This window comes from Sapajus apella, unplaced genomic scaffold, assembly GCF_009761245.1.
Source record: "Sapajus apella isolate SASKATOON/1434 unplaced genomic scaffold, GSC_monkey_1.0 scaffold12, whole genome shotgun sequence".
Taxonomy (NCBI): Eukaryota; Metazoa; Chordata; class Mammalia; order Primates; family Cebidae; genus Sapajus; species Sapajus apella.
In genome coordinates, this window is record NW_022436952.1 from 23,391,445 (window position 1) to 23,412,156 (window position 20,712).

Genomic DNA, 20,712 nt, shown 5'->3' on the forward strand with positions numbered 1-20,712 from the left:
TGCATACCACCCTTCCCATTCTGGACAGCACCCTGGCCCTGTGGCAGCTTGCCTGTACCTAGAATCCCCCAGGGTCCCTGGAACAAGCATCTGTTTTCCATAGTCCTTCTCTACATAGGACTGGATGAGAATCAGGCCTATGAAGTCCTCGAGAGTCCCTGATTCCAGAATCTAACACTGAGGACCCTGCCCCATGCAAAAGGCAAAGGTGAGGCTGTCTTACCAAGACAACCCTCCCCCTCAAACAGCCCCTGGTCTTCCATCAAAACCATCGCCCTCCACAACAGTCAAAAAGTGGAAGAAACCCAGGTGTCTGAATAGATAAGCAAAATGCGATCCAATAAAGTCAGGGAAAATTTCTGCCTTGAAAAAGGAAGGATATTCTGGCACATACTACGACATGCATGAAGCTTGAGGACATTGTGCTAAATGAAGTAAGCCAGTCACAAAGGGACAAATGCTGTGTCAGTCCACTTACGGGAGGCACCTAGAGTAGGCAAATTCATAGAGACAGACAGAAGAAGGCAGGCTGCCAGGAGTAGGGGGAAAGTCATGGGGAATTGTGTGGCAGGTGTGGAGAATGCAAGATGAAGAGCTCCGCAGGTGGATGGTGGTGATGGTCGCACAGCACCATAAGCATAGTTATGCCACTGAACTGTGCACTGAAAAATGGTTGAGATGGCCAGGAGTGGTGGCTCGTGCCTGTACTCCCAGCACTCTGGGAGGCCAAGGTGGGTGGATCACCTGAGGTCAGGGGTTCGAGGCTAGCCCAGTCAACATGGTGAAGCCCCGTCCCTACTAAAAATACAAAAATTAGCCAGGCATGGTGGCAGGTGCCTGTCATCCCAGCTACTTGGGAGGCTGAGGCAGGAGAATAGCTTGAACCCGGGAGGTGGAGGTTGCAGTGAGTCAAGACCGTGCTGCTGCACTCTAGCCTGTTGACAGAGTGAAACTCTGTCTCAAAAAAAAAGGGTTGAGATGGTTCATTTCACGTTATGTGTGTTTTACCACAATTAAAAAGCAATGCCCTCCTGCACACCTACCTCCTAGGGAGAATGGCAGGGCCAGCACCCTTGCTGGATGTGGTAGGGCAGCACATGCAATTCCCCAGGGGGACCTGAGAGGAGGCTGTGTGAGGATGCCAGATGGCAGGTACTGTGACGAGGCGGGAGGAGGGGACCCCACAGCTCATCCTGCCCCACACAGCCCACTCGGCCATGGACAGGGCCAGGCAGCAGCAGTCGCTGCTCCTCTTCCCCATCTGCCTCGCCCTCGCCTTCTCCCTCACTGCCGTGGTCAGCAGCCACTGGTGTGAGGGGACCCGGCGGGTGGTGAAGCCGCTGTGCCGGGACCAGCCGGGAGGACAGCACTGCATTCACTTCAAACAGGACAACAGCAGTGCTGGCAGGATAGGCAACGACAGCCAGGCTGTCCTGTACATTTGGGAGCTGGGGGACGACAAGTTCATTCAGCGTGGGTTCCATGTGGGGCTCTGGCAGTCCTGCGAGGAGAGCCTCAACAGTGAAGGTGAGCACAGCCTGTAGATTCTGGGGTTGACGGGTGCGGGGTGGGGCAGGGGCTCTTGAGCCAGGCTGTCTGGGTTTGAATCCTGCATCTCCACTGACTGTCTAGGTATCCTTGAGCAAGTCCCTTCACCTCTCTAAGCCTCAGTTTTCTCATCTGTAAAATGGGAATGATAGCAGTACTTACCTCCGAGAGTGACTGTAAAGATGAAATGACCAGACTCACATAAAGTGCTTGCCACAGGGCCTGACACATTGCAAGTGTTTATTAAAATTAGCTTTTCTCGTTTGTTCTGGTCACCCGATCCCTGTTAGTTAAAATCCTTTGGGAATCAGAGGTGGCCCTAACCCAGCTCTAACGGGCAGCCCTGTTATTTCTCCTGCAGTCACAATGATCTTGGAGAGCATCTTAAAAAAAAAAAAAAAAAAAAAAAAAAAAAAAAAAGTGTTTTTACGTCTCAAAGAATTGAATTGGGAGGAATTTGACCCTTTCAAACTAGTCCATCTGGCTCCAAGCCCATGCTCAGGGACAGAGTATTCTCCCCTTTCTGCTTAGGAAGCAAAACCTCCAGGGTAGAAAAAGGAGGAGTCCTCCTCCCATTCCCATTTCTCTCCTGACTTCAGCTCACTACAGTAAATTTCCTGTACAGCTTTTTACTTTTCCTGGAGTTTTGAATTGCCTTTTCTTTTTCCATTCTCATAGCATTTGTTTTTTTATTCCTGAGTCCTAAGTAAAAGGCAGCAAGAATGAACCCCGCTGAGGCCCAGCATGGTGGCTCATTCCTGTAATCCTAGCACTTTGGGAAGCTGAGACAGGAGAATTGCTTGAGACCAGGAGTTAGAGACCAGCCTGGGTAACATAGTGAGACCTCTCTTTACGAAAACTTGTTTTAAAAATTAGCTAGGCGTGCTGGCGTGTGCCTGTGGTCCCAGCTACTCTGGGAGGATCACTTGAGGCTGGGAGGTTGAGGTTGCAGAGAGTCATGATTGTGTGACTGCACTCCAGCCTGAGACCCTGTCTTAAATAAAAAAAAAAAGAAAGAAAGAAAGAAAAAGAATGAACACTCTGAGATGCTGTATGTTCCTCCCACCACCCTCCCTCCCAGTAGTGGCCACTGTGGGGCAGTGCCTAGCCAGACTGACCCTTGCATGTATCCAGACCAGTGCCTGTGTCTTGTGCTTTAAGTGTGGTGCAGACACTGCAAAAGTGCCTGGAGCTAGGGCTATTTAGGGACCTCCCCAGCTCTTCTCTTCTCAGGGAGTGCTTTCTTCCTATAAGCCTCTTCTCTACCTTCATGGACAGATGCAAAATTCTCAGGACCCTGCATCCTGGAGGGTTTCCAAGAGAGTTCCAGAATTTTGGCTTGGAAACTGTATTCACAATACTTATAGGCAAATTGCTTGGGGAATTCCACTTCCTTTCCAAGTCTCATAGGAGGACGGCCTGTAGTGCTTCTATTTCCACAGCTCTATATAGATGTCACACCAGTTATCAAATGTATTGCCCAAGGAGCTTGTAAAAAAAACAGTCCAGGTGACTAGTCCTGGAAGTTCTAATTTAAGAGGTCCAGGGTGGAGCCTGGACATCTGTATTCTTTATTTATTTTATTTAATTTATTTTGAGACAGAGTTTTGCTTTTGTTGCCCAGGCTGGATTGCAATGGCACAATCTTAGCTCATGGCAAACTCCATCTCCAGGGTTCAAGCAATTCTCCTGCCTCAGCCTGCTGAGTATCTGGGATTACAGGTGCCTGCCACCATGCCCAACTAATTTTTGTGTTTTTAGGGGAGACAGAATTTCGCCATGTTGGCCAGGCTGGTCTCGAACTTCTGACCTCAGGCGATCTGCCTGCCTCAGCCTCCCAAAGTGTTGGGATTACAGGTGTGAGCCACCACACCCGGTCAAAACTTTAAAAAAAAAAAAAAGAATACAGACCAGGTGCCGTGGCTCATGCCTGTAATCCCAACACTTTGGGAGGCCAAGGCAGGCAAATCACCTGATCACCGATCAGGAATTTGAGGTCAGCATGGCCAACGTGGTGAAACCCTGTCTCTAATAAAAATACAAAAATAATAGTTGGGCTTGGTGGTGCCTGCCTTTAACCCTAGCTGCTTGGGAGGCTGAGGCAGGAGAATCACTTGAGCCTGGGAGGCAGAGATTGCAGTGAGTCGAGATTGCACCACTGTGCTCCAGCCTGGGCAGCAAGAGCAAAACTCCATCTCAAAAAAAAAAAGAGTTTTAACCAAGGTGATATTTACTCATAGATAAGAGATTAACTCGTTTTGAAAAGCTTCTAAGAAAAATCAACAGTCTCTTGCCCTTTCCTTTTCCATTACTTAGTCTTACCCTTCAGTGGAAATCACATTTAACTTACTTGTCTCTTCTGGTATTTGCTTCCACGTGAGTGAGCCCCAGTGCTGAGGGCAAGGATCCAGTGGGAGAGAGTGACCTAAGGTACAAACCAACAGGGAAAAATATGATAATGGTTATAACAAGGACGCACCTATGGTATGGAAACAGAAAAGGGGTGACAGAGTTTGGAGAAAATGTAATCCCCGGCAGGGCGCAGTGGCTCACGCCTGTAATCCCAGCACTTTAGGAGGCCAAGGCAGGCAGTTCACAAGGTCAAGAGATTGAGACCAGCCTGGCCAACATGGTGAAACCCCATCTTTACAAAAAGTACAAAAATTAGCTGGGTGTGGTGGTGTGCACTTGTAGTCCCAGCTACTTGGGAGGCTGAGGCAGGAGAATCGCTTGAACCCAGGAGGTGGAGGTTGCAGTGAGCCGAGTTAGCACCATTGTGTTCCATTCTGGGTGACAGAGAGAGACTCCGTTTCAAAAAAAAAAAAAAGTAATCCCCGATGTTAGAGGTGGAGCCTGGTGGGAAGTGATTTGATCATGGAGGTGGATTTGCTATGAATAGTTTAGCCCTGTCCTTTTGGTGCTGTCCTCGAAATAGTGAATCATTTCTCATGGGATCTTGTTGTATGAAAAGTGTGTGCCACCTTCCCCTTCTCCCTCTTGCTCCCACTCTCACTGTGTGATTGGCTGACTCTCCCTTTGCCTTCTGCCGTGACTGGAAGCTTCCCCAGGCCTCACCAGAAGCCAAGCAGATGCCGGCACTATGCTTCCTGAACAGCCTGCAGAACCGTGAGCCAGTTAAAAATCTTTTCTTTATAAGCTACCCAGCCTCAGGTATTCATTTATAGCAATGCAAGAACTGAGTAACACAGAAGGAGAGGTTATTTATAGCTCTGGGCACAGGGAAGACCTCGTAAAGGAGGTAGCCACTGTGCCAGGCCCATAAGGCTATGATTTTTTTTTTTTTTTTGTACCTTGGGCTCTGGGGTACATGTGCACATCCTGCATCCTGCATCCCGCAGGATTGTTGCATAGATACATACATGCCATGATGGCTTGCTGTCTCCATCCCCCACACCACCCCCGATTGCCTACATCAGGCATTTCTCCCAGTGTTATCCCTCCCCATCTTCCCGACCCTCACTGTCCCTCTCCTCCCTTCCCCTCCACCGTCCCACCCCCCACCTACCAGTGAGTGTTGTTCCCTTCCCTGTGCCCAAGGCTATGATTTTAATAGACGAAGGTTGGGGATGAGAATGTTCCATGCAGGCAGAACTGAGTGAGCCAATGTCTGAGGCAGCATAACCCAGCTATTTGCACCAGAATACAAGGCAGGGAAATGGGGGAATCCTTAAATTCTTACAGAAGAACTTAGCTCACATGGCTCTTCCATGTCACCTGAGGCAGCTTCTACTTCCCTGCAACATAAGGTCTCAGTCACCCGAGCAGGAGGAACTGAGCAGGGCATTTCCTAAATAGAAAAGGCCTCACTGGGCTGGCCACGGTGGCTCACACCTGTAATCTCAGCACTTTGGGAGGCCAAGGCGGGCAGATTACTTGAGGTCAGGAGTTTGAGAACAGCCTGGCTAACATAGTGAAACCCCGTCTCTACTAAAAATACAAAACTTCGTCAGGTGTGGTGGCAGGCGCCTATAACCCCAGCTACTCAGGAGGCTGGGGCAGGAGAATTCCTTGAACCCAGGAGGCGGAGGTTACAGTGAGCCGAGATCATGCCCCTGCAATCCAGCCTGGGCAACAGAGCAAGACTCTGTCTCAAAAAAAAAGAAAAAAGAAAAGAATGAAAGAGAGAAAGAAAAGAAAATGCCTCATTGGAGAGAACTGGAAGCTTGCTAGTCATAATGCCAGGAGGAAGGAGGGCCAGAGTAGAATCTGAACTTGAAGACAAGAGTTAGAAAATTAGACCGATGGGAGGGAGCTACGTCGTCAGTAGCCAGTCTTCATACTCTATAAGACTGGTTAGTCGGTGGAACACACTTTGGGAAAGCCTGGCCTAGAATAATAGAGCCATTTGACAGATGAGAAGACTGAATTCTAGAGATGTAAGTGACCTGTGGAAGAGTGCACAGGTAGGAACTAATGGAGCTGGGCATGGAACTCAAACTGCATAATGCTGAGCCCTGACTTTGCCTGTTATCCCACAACGCACACACCTTAACTGAAAGGCAACAACTGTTATAATTGTCCATAAATAATTTTGTGCCCATCAATTAAAAAAAAAAATCAAGCTGGGCGCAGTGGCTCACATCTGTAATCCCAGCACTTTCGGAGGCCGACGTGGGCAGATCACAAGGTCAAGAGATCGAGACCATCCCGGCCAATGTGGTGAAACCCCATCTCTACTAAAAATACAAAAATTAGCTGAGAGTGGTGGCAGGTGCCTGTAGTCCTGACTAGTGGGGAGGCTGCGGCAGGAGAATCACTTGAACCCAGGAGGCGGAGGTAGCAGTGAGCAGAGATTGCACCACTGCACTCCAGCCTGGCGAAAGAGTGAGACTCCATCTCAAAAAGGAAAAAAAAAAACCTCTGCTTAATCACCAAGGCACACGTTTACCTATGTAACAAACCTGCACATCCTGCATATGTATCCCGGAATTTAAAAGCTGAAGGGAAACAAATGAATAAACAAACAAAACACCTCAGTTCACATTTTACATATTTCTTAATATAATAAGGTCATCGAGGTCCACCTGGGTGTCTAAATGTTGTCATCACTTTATTAAGAAGGAAGAAAGAGGCGGCGGTGGAGCGCAGGCTTCGCGCCATTACGGCCATCACGGCGGCCGCGGCGGCGTCCCGGTGCCTTCCTCAGTGCCGAAGCTGCTGAAAGATGGCAGAAGAAGTGGTGGTAGTAGCCAAATTTGATTATGTGGCTCAACAAGAACAAGAATTGGACATCAAGAAGAATGAGAGATTATGGCTTCTGGATGATTCTAAGTCCTGGTGGCGAGTTCGAAATTCCATGAATAAAACAGGTTTTGTGCCTTCTAACTATGTGGAAAGGAAAAACAGTGCTCGGAAAGCATCTATTGTAAAAAACCTAAAAGATACCCTAGGCATTGGAAAAGTGAAAAGAAAACCTAGTGTGCCAGATTCTGCATCTCCTGCTGCTGATAGTTTTGTTGACCCAGGGGAACGTCTCTATGACCTCAACATGCCCGCTTATGTGAAATTTAACTACATGGCTGAGAGAGAGGATGAATTATCATTGATAAAGGGGACAAAGGTGATCGTCATGGAGAAATGCAGTGATGGGTGGTGGCGTGGTAGCTACAATGGACAAGTTGGATGGTTCCCTTCAAACTATGTAACTGAAGAAAGTGACAGTCCTTTGGGTGACCATGTGGGTTCTCTGTCAGAGAAATTAGCAGCAGTCGTCAATAACCTAAATACTGGGCAAGTGTTGCATGTGGTACAGGCTCTTTACCCATTCAGCTCATCTAATGATGAAGAGCTTAATTTTGAGAAAGGAGATATAATGGATGTTACTGAAAAACCCGAAAATGACCCAGAGTGGTGGAAATGCAGAAACATCAATGGTATGGTTGGTCTAGTACCAAAAAACTATGTTACCATTATGCAGAATAATCCATTAACCTCAGGTTTGGAACCATCACCTCCACAGTGTGATTACATTAGGCCTTCACTCACTGGAAAGTTTGCTGGCAATCCTTGGTATTATGGCAAAGTCACCAGGCATCAAGCAGAAATGGCATTAAATGAAAGAGGACATGAAGGGGATTTCCTCATTCCTGATAGTGAATCTTCGCCAAATGATTTCTCAGTATCACTAAAAGCACAAGGGTAAAACAAGCATTTTAAAGTCCAACTAAAAGAAACTGTCTACTGCTTTGGGCAGCGCAAATTCAGCACCATGGAAGAACTTGTAGAACATTACAAAAAGGCACCAATTTTTACAAGTGAACAAGGAGAAAAATTATATCTTGTCAAGCATTTATCATGATACTGCTGACCAGAAGTGACTGCTGCATAGCTGTAATTTAACGTGTAATTGAACACTGAGAAAATGTTGGGTCCAGTTGTGCTTGATTGGAAATTGCTGTTTCTAACTCTATATGAGAATGACTATAATAATATTTTTATTATAACTCAGCCCATACATATATACTTGGTATGCAGTGCATCTGCATAAAATAATTCCTTATCCATGGTCTTCTGTTTTATTGTTTTCTTCTTTGCTGTTTTTGCTTTGCTTCTAATATTACTGTTTTGTATTCTGAAAAAAAAAAATCAAATAATGCAGATCAGAATCTTTATATGGAAGAAATCCTTTATTGCCTTTCCTTTATTTCCTTGTAAAGGAACCTGTTAGTTCTGTTATGATCTCTCTTTATATAAAATTATTATATCTATATAGACATATGCTAAAATAAATTTCTTGGAGAGTGTTAAAAAAAAACAAAAAAGAAGGAAGAAAGAAGGACATCTCCCCCCAATCACCTCCCCCCACCCCGCTGTGTTGCCGGATACCCCTAAAGCAAAATAGTTTAGAATTAACTAATAATTATTTTTACTCAATCATAAATTAATTAATACAAAACATGCTAGAGGACAAAATGAAAGCTATACATCAAGGAGTTACAAACTCAAATGCTTCTAGGAGGTCGTAACAAAAGTGGGTGGAGCTGGGCTAGCTGGGAATGCCGGTGACCTTGAACCCTTGTACCTCAGCTAAAGGAGCAGCCTCTCGCTCACATCAGTTTCATGGTTGTGTGCACCTGTAAGCCTGATATGGTGTTATCAGAGGCTCTGATTCTTCAAGGGAGGTAAGATGTTTGGATTTCTTTGTCAAATTTCTCAATGTTAAAATATCTTTAAAACATGGCATAAGCCAAAAAGATTATGTCTGCTGCAGAGCATGGCTGGGGCTCCCAGTTGGAAATGGCACCACACAAGGCATCTGCCATTTAGTCCGATTTGTCACAAGTACTTAGGAGATTTGGGGCATAAGAAAGAAAAGGGTTCATACTGGAGGGAAACGGGATGGAGCCCAAACAGTCCTTTGAAGAGAGGGGGAGGAGGGGTGAGGACAAGGAAGCAGAGTGGGCAGTGAGAGCTCCAGTCTTGGGAAGATGTGCCCAGGCCCTAAACAAGTCCAGAAAAGGAGCTTCTGGGCATCCGACTGCCCCAGCTCTGCTGCCCCATGGGGCCTCCATGTGTGTTTTCCTTCTGATAGGGCTCCACGTCCCTAAAAGTTGACCTTCCCAGGAAACCCTTACCTGGAGGGCTATTTTAAGACGTCCGCTGCCCAAGCCACCTTCAAGAACCCTATCCTTTCTCCCCAGTGCCTAGAATGTCTTTAAAGGGAACCCACACCTTTGATCCCACACTCTGAAATGAAAATTTGCACTGAACATTCCTGGTCAAGGCAGCACTTACATGAAATGTTCTTTTCCTTAGGTGAGTCTGTGAATCAACAAAATGTGCTGAGTCTAGAATCTATGCTGTTCTGCTAAACTCAAAAAGTTCAGGGCAGAGGGACCCAGGCACCCCATAAAGGATGGGGATGGAGTGGGGGTTGGTGGACAGCAAGCTGACAGGGGGTGCCAGAGTCAGGGGGGATTGGATGCCACTTCCAGGGCTGGCTTGCTGTCCTGCTTGGCTGCTGAAACACCCAAGCTATGTAACACCCGCCTCCCTGGCTTCATGGGATTTATAAAGATTTCTTCCTTTAATCCTGCTGGCTTTATTCAAAAGGAACAGCACTTCTGAGAATTTGTATTTATCAAAAGGGTCACCAGTGTCTGACTCTGGGCCCAAGCTACACTCAGCCATCTAAGTTACTCTGAATTCTCTTAATCTCCTTGGCTGGCCTTCACCTTCTCTTTGCCCAGCCCTGGCTCTGTGCTGGCCTCATCTCTATTCCTGGTGGGAAAGGCAGTTCTCTTCAGAAGACAAGTTAGACCTTCACTCCTCGGTGCATTAGGTAGAGACAAGGAGCAATGCAGAAAAGGCCTCTGAGTCTCAGGTGAGAAACCCAGGTTTTTCATTCTTGACATCACTAACTGGTGTGAGCGTGGTCTCCAAATCCATAAAATCACAATCGTTATACTTGCCTTTATTAATAATTCAACACTTGAACACACTCCCCTAAACTGTGTAGGGATGAACCAGAGGATTTCCCAGGCTGCTCCCACTCAACAGTCCTTAATTCTATTTTGGGCTGACGTGTTAATAGAGAGCGTGGGACACTCAGCTGGGACAGGACCCCAGAGGGTGACTCGCCATGGTCTCTATCCTCCATTGGTCACCCCCAAACCAGAATTTGGTTACATCTTCACATCAAGTGGGTATCTATGGGCTTGGCATTTTAAAGGGAACTGCGTATCTAAGGCTGTGGCTCAAGATGTTTCACTTGCTGTGTGCAACACGACAGATGACACTCGTATACACAGCAGATCTGTGCCCCTGGAGCACATAAGTGAGTCTGGTGGTGGGTTCTTCCCGATACCTAGTACACACACAACAATTCCTCCCTTTCTTTCATAGTCAAGAAAGCATGATGGAATGCAAGCAACTGTGTGACTCGCATGCTAAAAGTCTTACTAACAGACATGGTTCTGAATCTGCTCTCATTCATTTAAAAATAAATTGCAAACTTTGATCATTTCCCTTAAACGAGAAACCAGTTATTTCAGATTCATATCATAATGAATACTGTTTCCAAAACTGAGAATCCCTGGCCTAAGACTTGCAGTATTAGTCCAGATGGGCTAGGTTAGGCTGCAATAACAAACAACCTCCCAAATTTCAGTGGTTGAAACGAAACATTTATTTTTAGCTCATTCTGTATAGACTTCTCAGGTTGGCAAGGGGTCTGTCCTCATTGTAGCTATTCGGGCACCCAGGCTGAATGGAGACTCCCTCTTGACATGGGCTTCTGGGATCACAACAAGGGAACAGGAACAAGGGGAAAAGTCATTGGCTCTTAAATCTGCTCAGATCCATCTCATTTTTGCTCTCAGTTCATTGGTCAAGGAGAGTTGCATGGCCAAGCCAGAGTTCAATAGGGCGGATTCTATCATGCTTCCACACAGAGGGGCACCATATGTCCCTGAGCAGGAAAGCAGTCTGCACAGTCCCTGTTTCTCATTAAGTTAAGGGGCTGGAAATACACCATCTGTCCCCTGATTGTGAAGTGTAATCCTAACTTCTGGATCCATTCTCTGTATCTTTCAGATGAAAAGTGTCGGAGTTTCCAGAGTGTAGTGCCCGCTGAAGAACAAGGTAAATACCTTACTCACCCTCTGCCCACAAGCGTTTCTCATAGCTTGGGACTGTTTTTACTGTTGTATTAGGAATAGGGTAAATAGTGAGGGAGTCATTGATGATTTCCCATGAAGTCAAGTCCAAAAGCTAGGACCACAGGCTCTCTTCCTGTGCCCTATAGCCAGTGGTGTGCTGGCAAATGTTTAACAGCCAACTTCGTAGGTTGGGTGGGAAGCCCTGATGATTGGCAGCATTGGTCGTGTTCCGTGGTGTAAATATTCCCAACATAGCCAATTTCAGCTGCAAGATGAACGCAGAGCTGTGAGACATGCACACCACTGCCTGGAGCAGTTTTTCTTCTTTCTAAAGCTCCCTAACACTCGGCATCTTTGCAATTCCTCTCTTAGTGTCTGTTCTCCTAGCTGGAGTAGGGGTCTTGTGAAGGCATGGATCACATCTATTCATTGCTGTGTCTCCAGCACCTAACTCACCTTAGAGTAGTCCTTTCACAAAGATCACTTTCCCTTTCTGTCCTTTCTCCATGCTTCCACACAGAGGGGCACCATTGTTGCCTTCCACTGCCAACCGAGTTCCTTGACACCACAGGTGGGATCCTCACCAGGAGGTAAACAGGTGGCTCCCACAGAAACAAACAAGGTTTTGGTAACTACAGACAGGGCTCTTCAACTTGCAGAGCCTCACCCCCATGTTTAAGTTTGTGTATCGTTTTCTTTCAAAAGGCAAAGTTGATATCTTCTGGTAAAATTAAAACATCATCATAGTTTTTGAGCTGCGGCATGGAGACCCGCTGCTGTGAGCATCACTCTCGTCCTCACAGCAGGGGTTTTCTTAGTTCCCCCCCCACACACACACACATGCTATGGGCAATCCTTAGAAACGTCTCTTTCAGCCCTAAGGAATACCTTTCCATTGCCAGCTTTCTAAGATTCAGCAGAGGCATCTGTGATTTTCACTCCAACGTGTCTGTTTTTCATGTTTTGTTTAGAAGTGAACTAAATCAAAGGACTGACCATTTTTAGTGCTTCTGAGTTAGAAATGTTCAGCATTTCCAACATCCCTTTCTTCTGCAGGTGTTTTGTGGCTGTCCATCGGGGGTGAGGTCCTGGATATTGTTCTGATACTGGCAAGCGCTATCCTCCTGGGCTCCAGAGTGAGTTGTCGCAGCCTTGGTTTCAACTGGCTCAGGGTGGATGCCTTGGTAGCCATCTTCATGGTGCTGGCAGGTACTTTCCAATGGCGTCCTTGGAACAGGCTGCCCCAGAGGGAAAGCAGAGCTTCAGCCTGGACATGCTCATTGCTAAAAGAACAGGCTGGCTCTTTCCCGTCAATGGCCATTTGAGCAGGGCAGGTGGTCCACTGGATAAGACACCAATTAATCCCATTGGATGGATACAGTATTCTTAAGGTGACAGATGAAAATGGGCTAGGCACAGATGGAAAGTGAAATTTATCAGTGTGTCTTTATCACAACCAGGGAAGAGGGTGCCCTGGCTCTGACAGCTGACATGCTTCACTGAAAACAGTGCTTAGGCATGAGTCTCTGGAGGGATTCCGCACAGGTGCAGATGTCTCCTTAATGGTTGTATGACTCCAGGCAAGTTACTTAACTTCTCTGAGAAAGAACACTATAAGACATCTCAAAACACTTCAGTGATGACTAAATAAGACTGCACCTAGTATAGAAGAAGTACTCAATAAATGGTAGTTTTTGAAAAAGTATCCACATTTGGTATAAATGTTCCACAAAAATAAAGAACTCCTTTTTTAGTTCTACTTCTATGTTCTCCAGGCAACTTTTAAAGCCACTTGATTGGGTCTCCTAAGTGGGCCTTTCTAGGGAGAGAGAACCCTGAACAAATGACTTCCTTTAGTTCTCAAACTGGATACAAAAAGTTAGTCATGTTAAGTTAGTCATGTAACAGCCCAATTTGTAGATCACTTTTGTGCTTGATAAGTGTAATGCATCTTTCCTAAGTCCTTTTTTTTTTTTAAAGATGGGGTTTCACCGTGATGGTCAGGCTGGTCTTGAACTCCTGACCTCAGGTGATCCACCCACCTCGGCCTCCCAAAGTGCTAGGATTACAGGCGTGAGCCACTGCGCCCGGCCCTTAAGTCCTTTTTTTTTTTTTTTTTCATTGTCCCTTTTAATTATTTCATTTTACTCATTTATTTTGAGATGTGTTCCCCGGAATCCTCTCTCCTCAGCTTTCCGAGCACCTGGGATTATAGGTACATGCCACCATGCCTAGCTCCCTCGAGTCTTATCCTCAGTGAATGGGATGATAAAATCCAATTTCTGATCTTCTTAGGAAGGAACCAGGTTATGGAGACTCCTGCCCAGGTTCTGACAGGTCCTCCCCAATTGTGTCTTTCTGGATGTCTCTTCAGTTTCAATTGTGGGAATGAGACGTCCAGCAGAATGTTTACGGATGAATACTTGCAGATATATCAAAAGGGCTTTATGATTGCTAGAGAGCTCCCTACAGCCAACTCATGCAACATAGAGGAGTTCTTCCATCATGTGTCTTCTTAACTGTGGCTCACAGAGCTTTCCTTGTGCAGGGCTCCTAGGCATGGTGGCCCACATGATGTACACAACCATTTTTCAAATCACTGTGAACCTTGGACCAGAAGACTGGAAGCCTCAGACCTGGGACTATGGCTGGTCATATTGGTAAGTTGCTTGGTCATGGCACTCAAGCACTGGAGGACCAGAAGAGATGCACATAAGTTTTGTAGAATGACCAACCTTGGTCATAGAGCTGGCATCTGCCAGGATTGTGACTTGGGGTTAATTCTATGACCCATCTGTGGCCCAACTTCCTTATCTACAAAGTGAGGCTACCTGTCTCAAATGTTTGTATAAGGATTTAAAGAGATTATGTTTATAAAACTCTTGGCACATGGTAAAGTTCCCAAGAAATTGAGACACGGTTGATGTTCAATTCTTAAACACAGTGTAGGAGGAAGTGTCTTGATCTATAACTCCTAATAAATACTTCAACAGGGGGAGACCCAGCCCCTGTTTCTAATGCAAAGATAAGGTCATGACATAGAAATCCTGTCTCTAACTGACTCGACCACATTATGCAAGATCACAGGGGTTCTCTTTGATGTGGACCTCTGAAGCATATCGTATCTTAAAAATAGATGTGCATATACTTACATTTTCATCTTATATAACAACCTCTTATGTTACTTTCCTCCTGGCAAAACATAACGCTTTCAGGGCTCACTGCCTCATCCTGCTATTCTAGGATTCGGTGAACACGCGTGTGCTACTGTGAGCCATATGCTTCGTGAGTTGTTAAGCGTCTGAACTTTTCTTAGTCTTCGTCTTCCCAGTCTGAAGATGTTAATTTTTACAAATGTTTCTCTGGGCACCTGTCCCTCCACCCGTTTGACACTTAGCTGCCCCCTTCTGAATTAGCGTTATTGGTTCTGACGGGCTATCACTGACACCTTACACAGTTGCGAGTGTGGCTGCCGCAGAGCTCAGATGAATTGTAGGTGGGTTCTCAACTGTGGCCAATTTGTACTGCACTCCTTTTTCTATGGATAGAAGCAAACTCTAGGTACTAAAGGAGCCTGAAGCATGGTCTGCTTATTTCCAATATCATTTTGTTTTGTTTTTGTTTTCTATTACTTTCAATTACGTAATTTTTAGCCAAAGACGTGTAGGCAAATGGTTGTTAAAAATCAAATAGTACTAAGAGTAACTATCTGTCAATTCCATCCTCTCCCTGTGCCACCCTTCTGATTGATACCCACCAAGTTCATTCTGTCTGTGATTAGTAAACAGTTATTGTGATGATGGGTCTTACAAAGGATTTATTCACAGGGCAGCCCGATAAAGAGGTGGGAGAACAGCTCTCAAATCTGCCTCCCTGAAGATAAGGCTTGGGGATATTTACGGATTGGAGAAGCAGGGTGGTCTAAGGCAAGAGGAAAGGTGATTGGCAGTGGGGAAAATGAAGTAATTGGTGACCTAAACAGGCATAGTCAGGGTTCTTGACTCTTCACGGGTTGCATGTTCAGAAAATGGTAGCATTAGCATGTTCTGAGGGTAGAGTTTTTGGCCTTCTGACATCAGAAGGCCACTTCTCAGGCACTTGCACAGGATCAGCTGAAGGATCAGTGGTCTCAACCAGTTTGAACTGGATAGGAGCTGTCCCCAAGTTCCTGAAAAACAAGCAACCATCACCATGGTGACGTATACATCAGAAATGTTATCTATAAGGAAGCCAGTGAAGGTTAAGTTATCGAGTTCAGTGGTGTGGCTTTTAGCTATATGGGGAGGGAAAAAAGCTAGCGACTAAAGGCAAGTTAAGTTTGGTGGACCTAATCAGATTAGCTTTTCAGCTTCCTTCCAACCCCCCAAAGCCCTCAGTTTTCCTGCTCTATTCCAGGCTGTTTGCTGTCTGCTGTCATCATGAGACTTCCCTGCGCTACTCCCTTATTTTGGAATGCTGTTTCTTAGGTCCCATTGCATTGTCTTATTTAGTTTACATCTATCTCTTCTGGGAGTACATCCTCCAGTAGCTTCCTAAGAAAGGATCCAATGAGAGAGAAGTTTTTTTACTTCTTGTGTGTCTGGAAATGTATTTATTCAAGATTCTATACTTGATTGATCATTTGGCACAGTGCAGAATTCTCTGTTGGAAATCATCTTCCCATAGAATTTTGACAGCACTACTCCATTTTCTTCTAGCATTCATAGTTTCTGTCAAGAGTCCAACACCATTCTGAATCATATGCCTTTGTAGGTGGCCTGTTGTTTTCTTCTCTTTATGACCAATGTTCTGAAATGTCATGATGACGTCCTTCGGCAAGGATCCTCTTTTCTCCACATTCATCCTTTATTCATGTGCTTGGGGGGACCCTTTAACCTGAATATTCATGGTCTGGAATTATGGTAATTTTGGTATTATTTCTTTGATTATTTCCTTTCCTCAGTTTTTTTGTTCTCCTTTTAGAAAACTCTTGTTAGTTAGATATTAGGTCTCTTGGGTTTATTATCCAAGGATCTTATTACTTCCTTTATATTTTGTTTATCTTTTTGTTATATTTTCTGAAAAATTTTTTCCACTTGTCTTCTGGCCATTTGACTGAATTCTTCTTTTGGACTTGTTTTAGTTTCCCGAGCTCTTCCTTGTTTGCTAGCTGTTCGTTTTTTATAATATCCTCATCTTGCTTTATTGAACACAGCATCTTCTCTTCCTATATTCCTCCGAGGATATTAATGAAAGGGTTTGTTTTTTGTTGCTGTTTTCTTTTGTTTCTTGTGTTATCTCTTTCCTTTATAATTCCTTCCCCTCCCCACTTTGTTGTTGGACCCTTCCCCCAAATGTTGGCCTCCTTGATTGTCAAGGATAATCAGAAGCTCTGGAGCAGGGTTGGCACTCACCTACCCATAGGCTCTTTTGTTGTTGTTGGGCATGTGATTGGGTGTGGCACCATCTGTTTTATCTTGGAATCCTGCTCCACAAAACACACACACACATATCATGTCGTAGAGGTTCTTTCTGCAGCCTGTCAGTGTCTTCAGAAGGGAATCATCCAATATCTGCAGGAAGTAAGGTGAGTTTGTATGCATGGCTGATCATTTCTGAGGTTAGGCATAGGAAAGGGCTGGACAGCTTCCCACTCCTGTGCAGATTTCCGTACAATCCCATTTTCAGACCAGCCCCCTTCCTGCCTTCCATTGGGCCTGCTATCTCTGAATCCGGAGCCTTTCCTCCTGTTCACCTACTCCAGAGAATAAAACCTTGCTCTCCTGGGGAAAAGGGAGGTTGGGGAGAGAGTTTGCGGTAAGAAGGAGGCTGAGGAAAGGGACAACCATGTGTCCCAGGGAAACACCATCTTGTTTTCTTCTCTAGGTTGTTCTTTGTCCACCACACAGCCCTTCTCTTTATCTCGCAATAATGCAAACATTTGAACACCCTTTGGTATAAAGTAGATGCTAATTACCATGTTCCCAACACAGTGTTGGATTCTGTGAAGCATGAAATGTGTAGACCATCATCTCAGTATGCAGCAAGCTTACGGTCTGGATGGGGATATAAGAATAATGATGCTGGCCAGGTGCAGTGGCTCACACCTGTGATCCCAGTGCTTTGGGAGGCTGAGGCAGGTGGATCACTTGAGGTTGGGAGTTGAAGACCACCCTGGTCAACATGGTAAAACCCCATCTCTACTAAAAATACAAAAATTAGGCAGGCGTGGTGGCTCGTGCTTGTAATCCTGGCTACTCAGGAGGCTGAGGCAGGAGAATCACTTGAACTGGGAGGCAGAGGTTGCAATGAGCCAAGATCACGGCATTGCACTCCAGCTTGGGCAACAGAGCGAGACTCAAAAAAAATAATAATACTAATAATGATACCAATGCCACTGTCCTGGGTTAGAGCCAACAACAGCAACAATCAGTAAACTTATATGCAGCAGGTACTATACTATTAATATTTCTCACACATTCTCTCATTGAATTCCTCACAGCCATGCTGTATGGCAGCATTGATATTATTCCAGTTTTGCAGATAAGGAAACTGATTCAAAGAGCTAAAGCAACCAACTCAAGTTCACATGGTTAGTACGAGGTGGGGTCATGGTGTAAAGCCAGCACGATGACTCCAGAATCCATTCTCTTAACCCTTGGGCTAAACAATACATTGATTAGACTCTGAGATTACTGATCCAAAAGGCAGGTCCAAATTGGGTAGAACCAGGAGCTGTTTTTTCGCCAGATTGACCCCCAGCAGGAAGTTCTGGAGTCACAGCCCTCAGCCCTTTTCTAACGGTGCCTTCTGTTGACAGCCTTGCCTGGGGTTCTTTTGCCCTCTGCCTGGCTGTGTCGGTCACAGCCATGAGCAGGTTCACTGCAGCTCCCCTGGAATTCACCGAGCAGCAGTGGGCACAGAACGGCAGTCAGCCCTCTCAACACAGCTTCTCAGAACCTGAGGCTTCAGAGAGCATTTGGAAAACAGGGGCTGCTCCTCACCTTGCTGGCCATGCCTTCAGGAATGTTTCTGGGCACCTGCCACTAGGTGCCACAGGCAAGGTGTCCATATGCTAGCCAGTGTCCATGGCTGCCACATCTGCACAGGCAAACAAGCCAGGCACGAGTGCTCACAATGTACACCCTGCCTCTGATTGGACTTCAGAAGACTGTCGTCCAGGAAAAGCTTTCATCCCCACCCCTCCACCTCTCACCTTTTACTAAACACCTTTGGCTTCAGCCTTTGATTCATGTTAAAATGCCAGTAGCTTGAAGTGAGATAAGGCTTACTGAAGATATCAACCACTGACACTCTAGTATAAAAGAGAGATTATTAAGCTTTCCTGACAGTGAATTTGATAAGGATTCTGAAGAAAGAGGGAGCATGCCAGTACTAAGGGGAAGAGAAGTTGAAGAAAGGGGAAAGCAAGTCTTCTTAACTACAAGGGATGCAAAATGTGTTGTCCACATGGGTTTGTTGATGGAAAACTCCAGAAAATGTTTTCTCCTAATTGACACACACAGTAAAGTGTGTGTGGCTATCCCATACTTTCTTTTTCATTTGAATCAAGAAGACAGAAATTTCAAAATGTTTCCTGTTATTTTAAAAAAAATTTTTTCTTGGACATTTTGTGTTTCTACTTATAGTAAAATCTGTTTGGAAGGACAGCCAAATGATAGAAGTGAAAACACAGTCAAATGGAATGACGTCTTATCTTGGCTAAGTGGAACAAATGTTTGAATTGCCCTGTTTAAATTAGATCGCCAGCCACTTTGGCTTCTAAAAATAATCATTACCAAACATGCAGGTGTTGGAGGAGGTGGTGGGCTGCAGATGTGGTCAGCTGCAATACTGTATCAATTCATCCCATTTCTAGCCACCATGCTATTCAGGCCACAGGTTGTACAACACATAATTATATTTTTGAACAAAAGAAAGGGGGCTGGGTGTGGTGGCTCACGCTTGTAATCCCAGCACTTTGTGGGGCCGAAGTGGGTAAATCACTTGAGGTCAGGAGTTCTAGACCAGCCTAGCCAACATAGAAACCCCCTGTCTCTACTTAAAAATACCAAATATAGCTGGGCATGGTGGTGCATGTCTGTAATCCTAGCTACTTGGAAGGCTGAGGCAGAAGAATTGCTTGAACCTGGGAGGCAGCAGTTGCAGTGAGCCGAGATCACGCCATTGCACTCCAGCCTGGGCAACAGAGCGAGACTCTATCTCAAAAAAAAAAAAAAAAAAAAGAAAGAAAGAAAGAAAAGAAAAGAAAGAAAGGGACTGCAAACTCTAACAATCTTCCGTATGTCCTTGCTCAGATCCATTTCAAAAATTATATTCATGTGTTTTGTAAATATACCATTTCTGGAAAAAAAATCCAATAAAAACAATCTGTTCCAGGTCTTTGCTACCATCATTCTCAGCAAACTGACAGAAGAGCAGAAGATCAAACACCGCATGTTCTCACTCATAGGCGGGTGTTGAACAATGAGAACACATGGACACAGGGAGGGGAGCACTACACACTGGGGTCAGTTGGGGGGAAATAGGGGAGGGACGGTGGGGGGTGGGAAGCTGGGGAGAGATAGCAAGGGGAGAAATGCCAGATGTAGGTGATGGGGAGGAAGGCAGCAAATCACACTGCCACGTGTGTTCCTATGCAACAATTTTGCATGTTCTTCACATGTACCCCAAAACCTAAAATGCAATAAAATAAATAAATGGGGAAAAAAAACAACAAAAAAACAATCTGTTTATGCTGAACTGTAACACTTATACTCTCATAGAATAAACGTTAAAAAATCCAGCTAACTTCGTGTTTGGGGCTCAAGGTGGGCACCTGCCTGACAAACGTTTGTTCTGTAGAATTTTGTGTTTCATTGCACCAAGCATATATGAAGAAATACACAATGGATTCTTGCTGGATAAGCCCAACGCAGAGAATGTATGCTGGGTTCCCTGGGCCATTTGCTCACCTAGAGCAGGAGAGTTTGTACCCATAAGCCTCTGACGTTTGCAGCGTGCAGATTCTTTTATATGGTTTTTCATCCCTATGTATTCATGTAGGTAGGTCCTGTGTGACTGTCACGATATCAAGTCAAAGCCTCATCCTACAGGGAAGAAAATACACTGGAGAGTGGCTTCACTGAATTCTTTCTTGTGAAAAACACTTACATGTGAACACTATGGCTGAGGATGCTAAGGAAGAAAATTTTTAAAACTATCTGGATAAGTTTTTATTTTTATTTCTTTGTTTTCTTCATCGACTTTTATTTTAGGTTCAGCAGGGGGTGACATGTGCAGCTTTGTTACATGGGTAAAGAAAAAAATGTTTGACCAGTGCAGTGATTCATGCCTGTAATCCCAGAACTTTGGGAGGCCCAGGCAGGTGGATCACCTGAGGTCAGGTGTTCGAGACAAGCCTGGCCAACATGGTGAAACTCCGTCTCTACTGAAAATGCAAAAAATTAGCCAGGCATGGTGGAGAATGCCTGTAATTCCAGCTACTCGGGAGGCTGAGGCAGCAGAATCACTTGAACCTGGGAGGTGGAGGTTGCAGTGAGCC

General features: G+C 45.3%; 1 protein-coding gene and 1 pseudogene across 2 annotated transcripts; both read left to right on the plus strand.

Annotated features, from left to right (window-relative positions):
* Positions 1-1,217: 1,217 nt before the first annotated feature.
* On the plus strand, positions 1,218-19,131 carry GSG1L2 (GSG1 like 2). Its single transcript, XM_032280289.1, has 5 exons — positions 1,218-1,527; positions 11,104-11,151; positions 12,225-12,377; positions 13,717-13,828; positions 17,968-19,131. Exons 1-5 carry the CDS (start codon positions 1,218-1,220, stop codon positions 18,224-18,226), a joined length of 882 nt encoding a protein of 293 aa, XP_032136180.1. The 3' UTR covers positions 18,227-19,131.
* On the plus strand, positions 6,643-8,074 carry LOC116553124 (annotated as a pseudogene). Its single transcript, XR_004269641.1, has one exon. The product of XR_004269641.1 is annotated as a cytoplasmic protein NCK1 pseudogene (transcript).
* Positions 19,132-20,712: the final 1,581 nt, after the last annotated feature.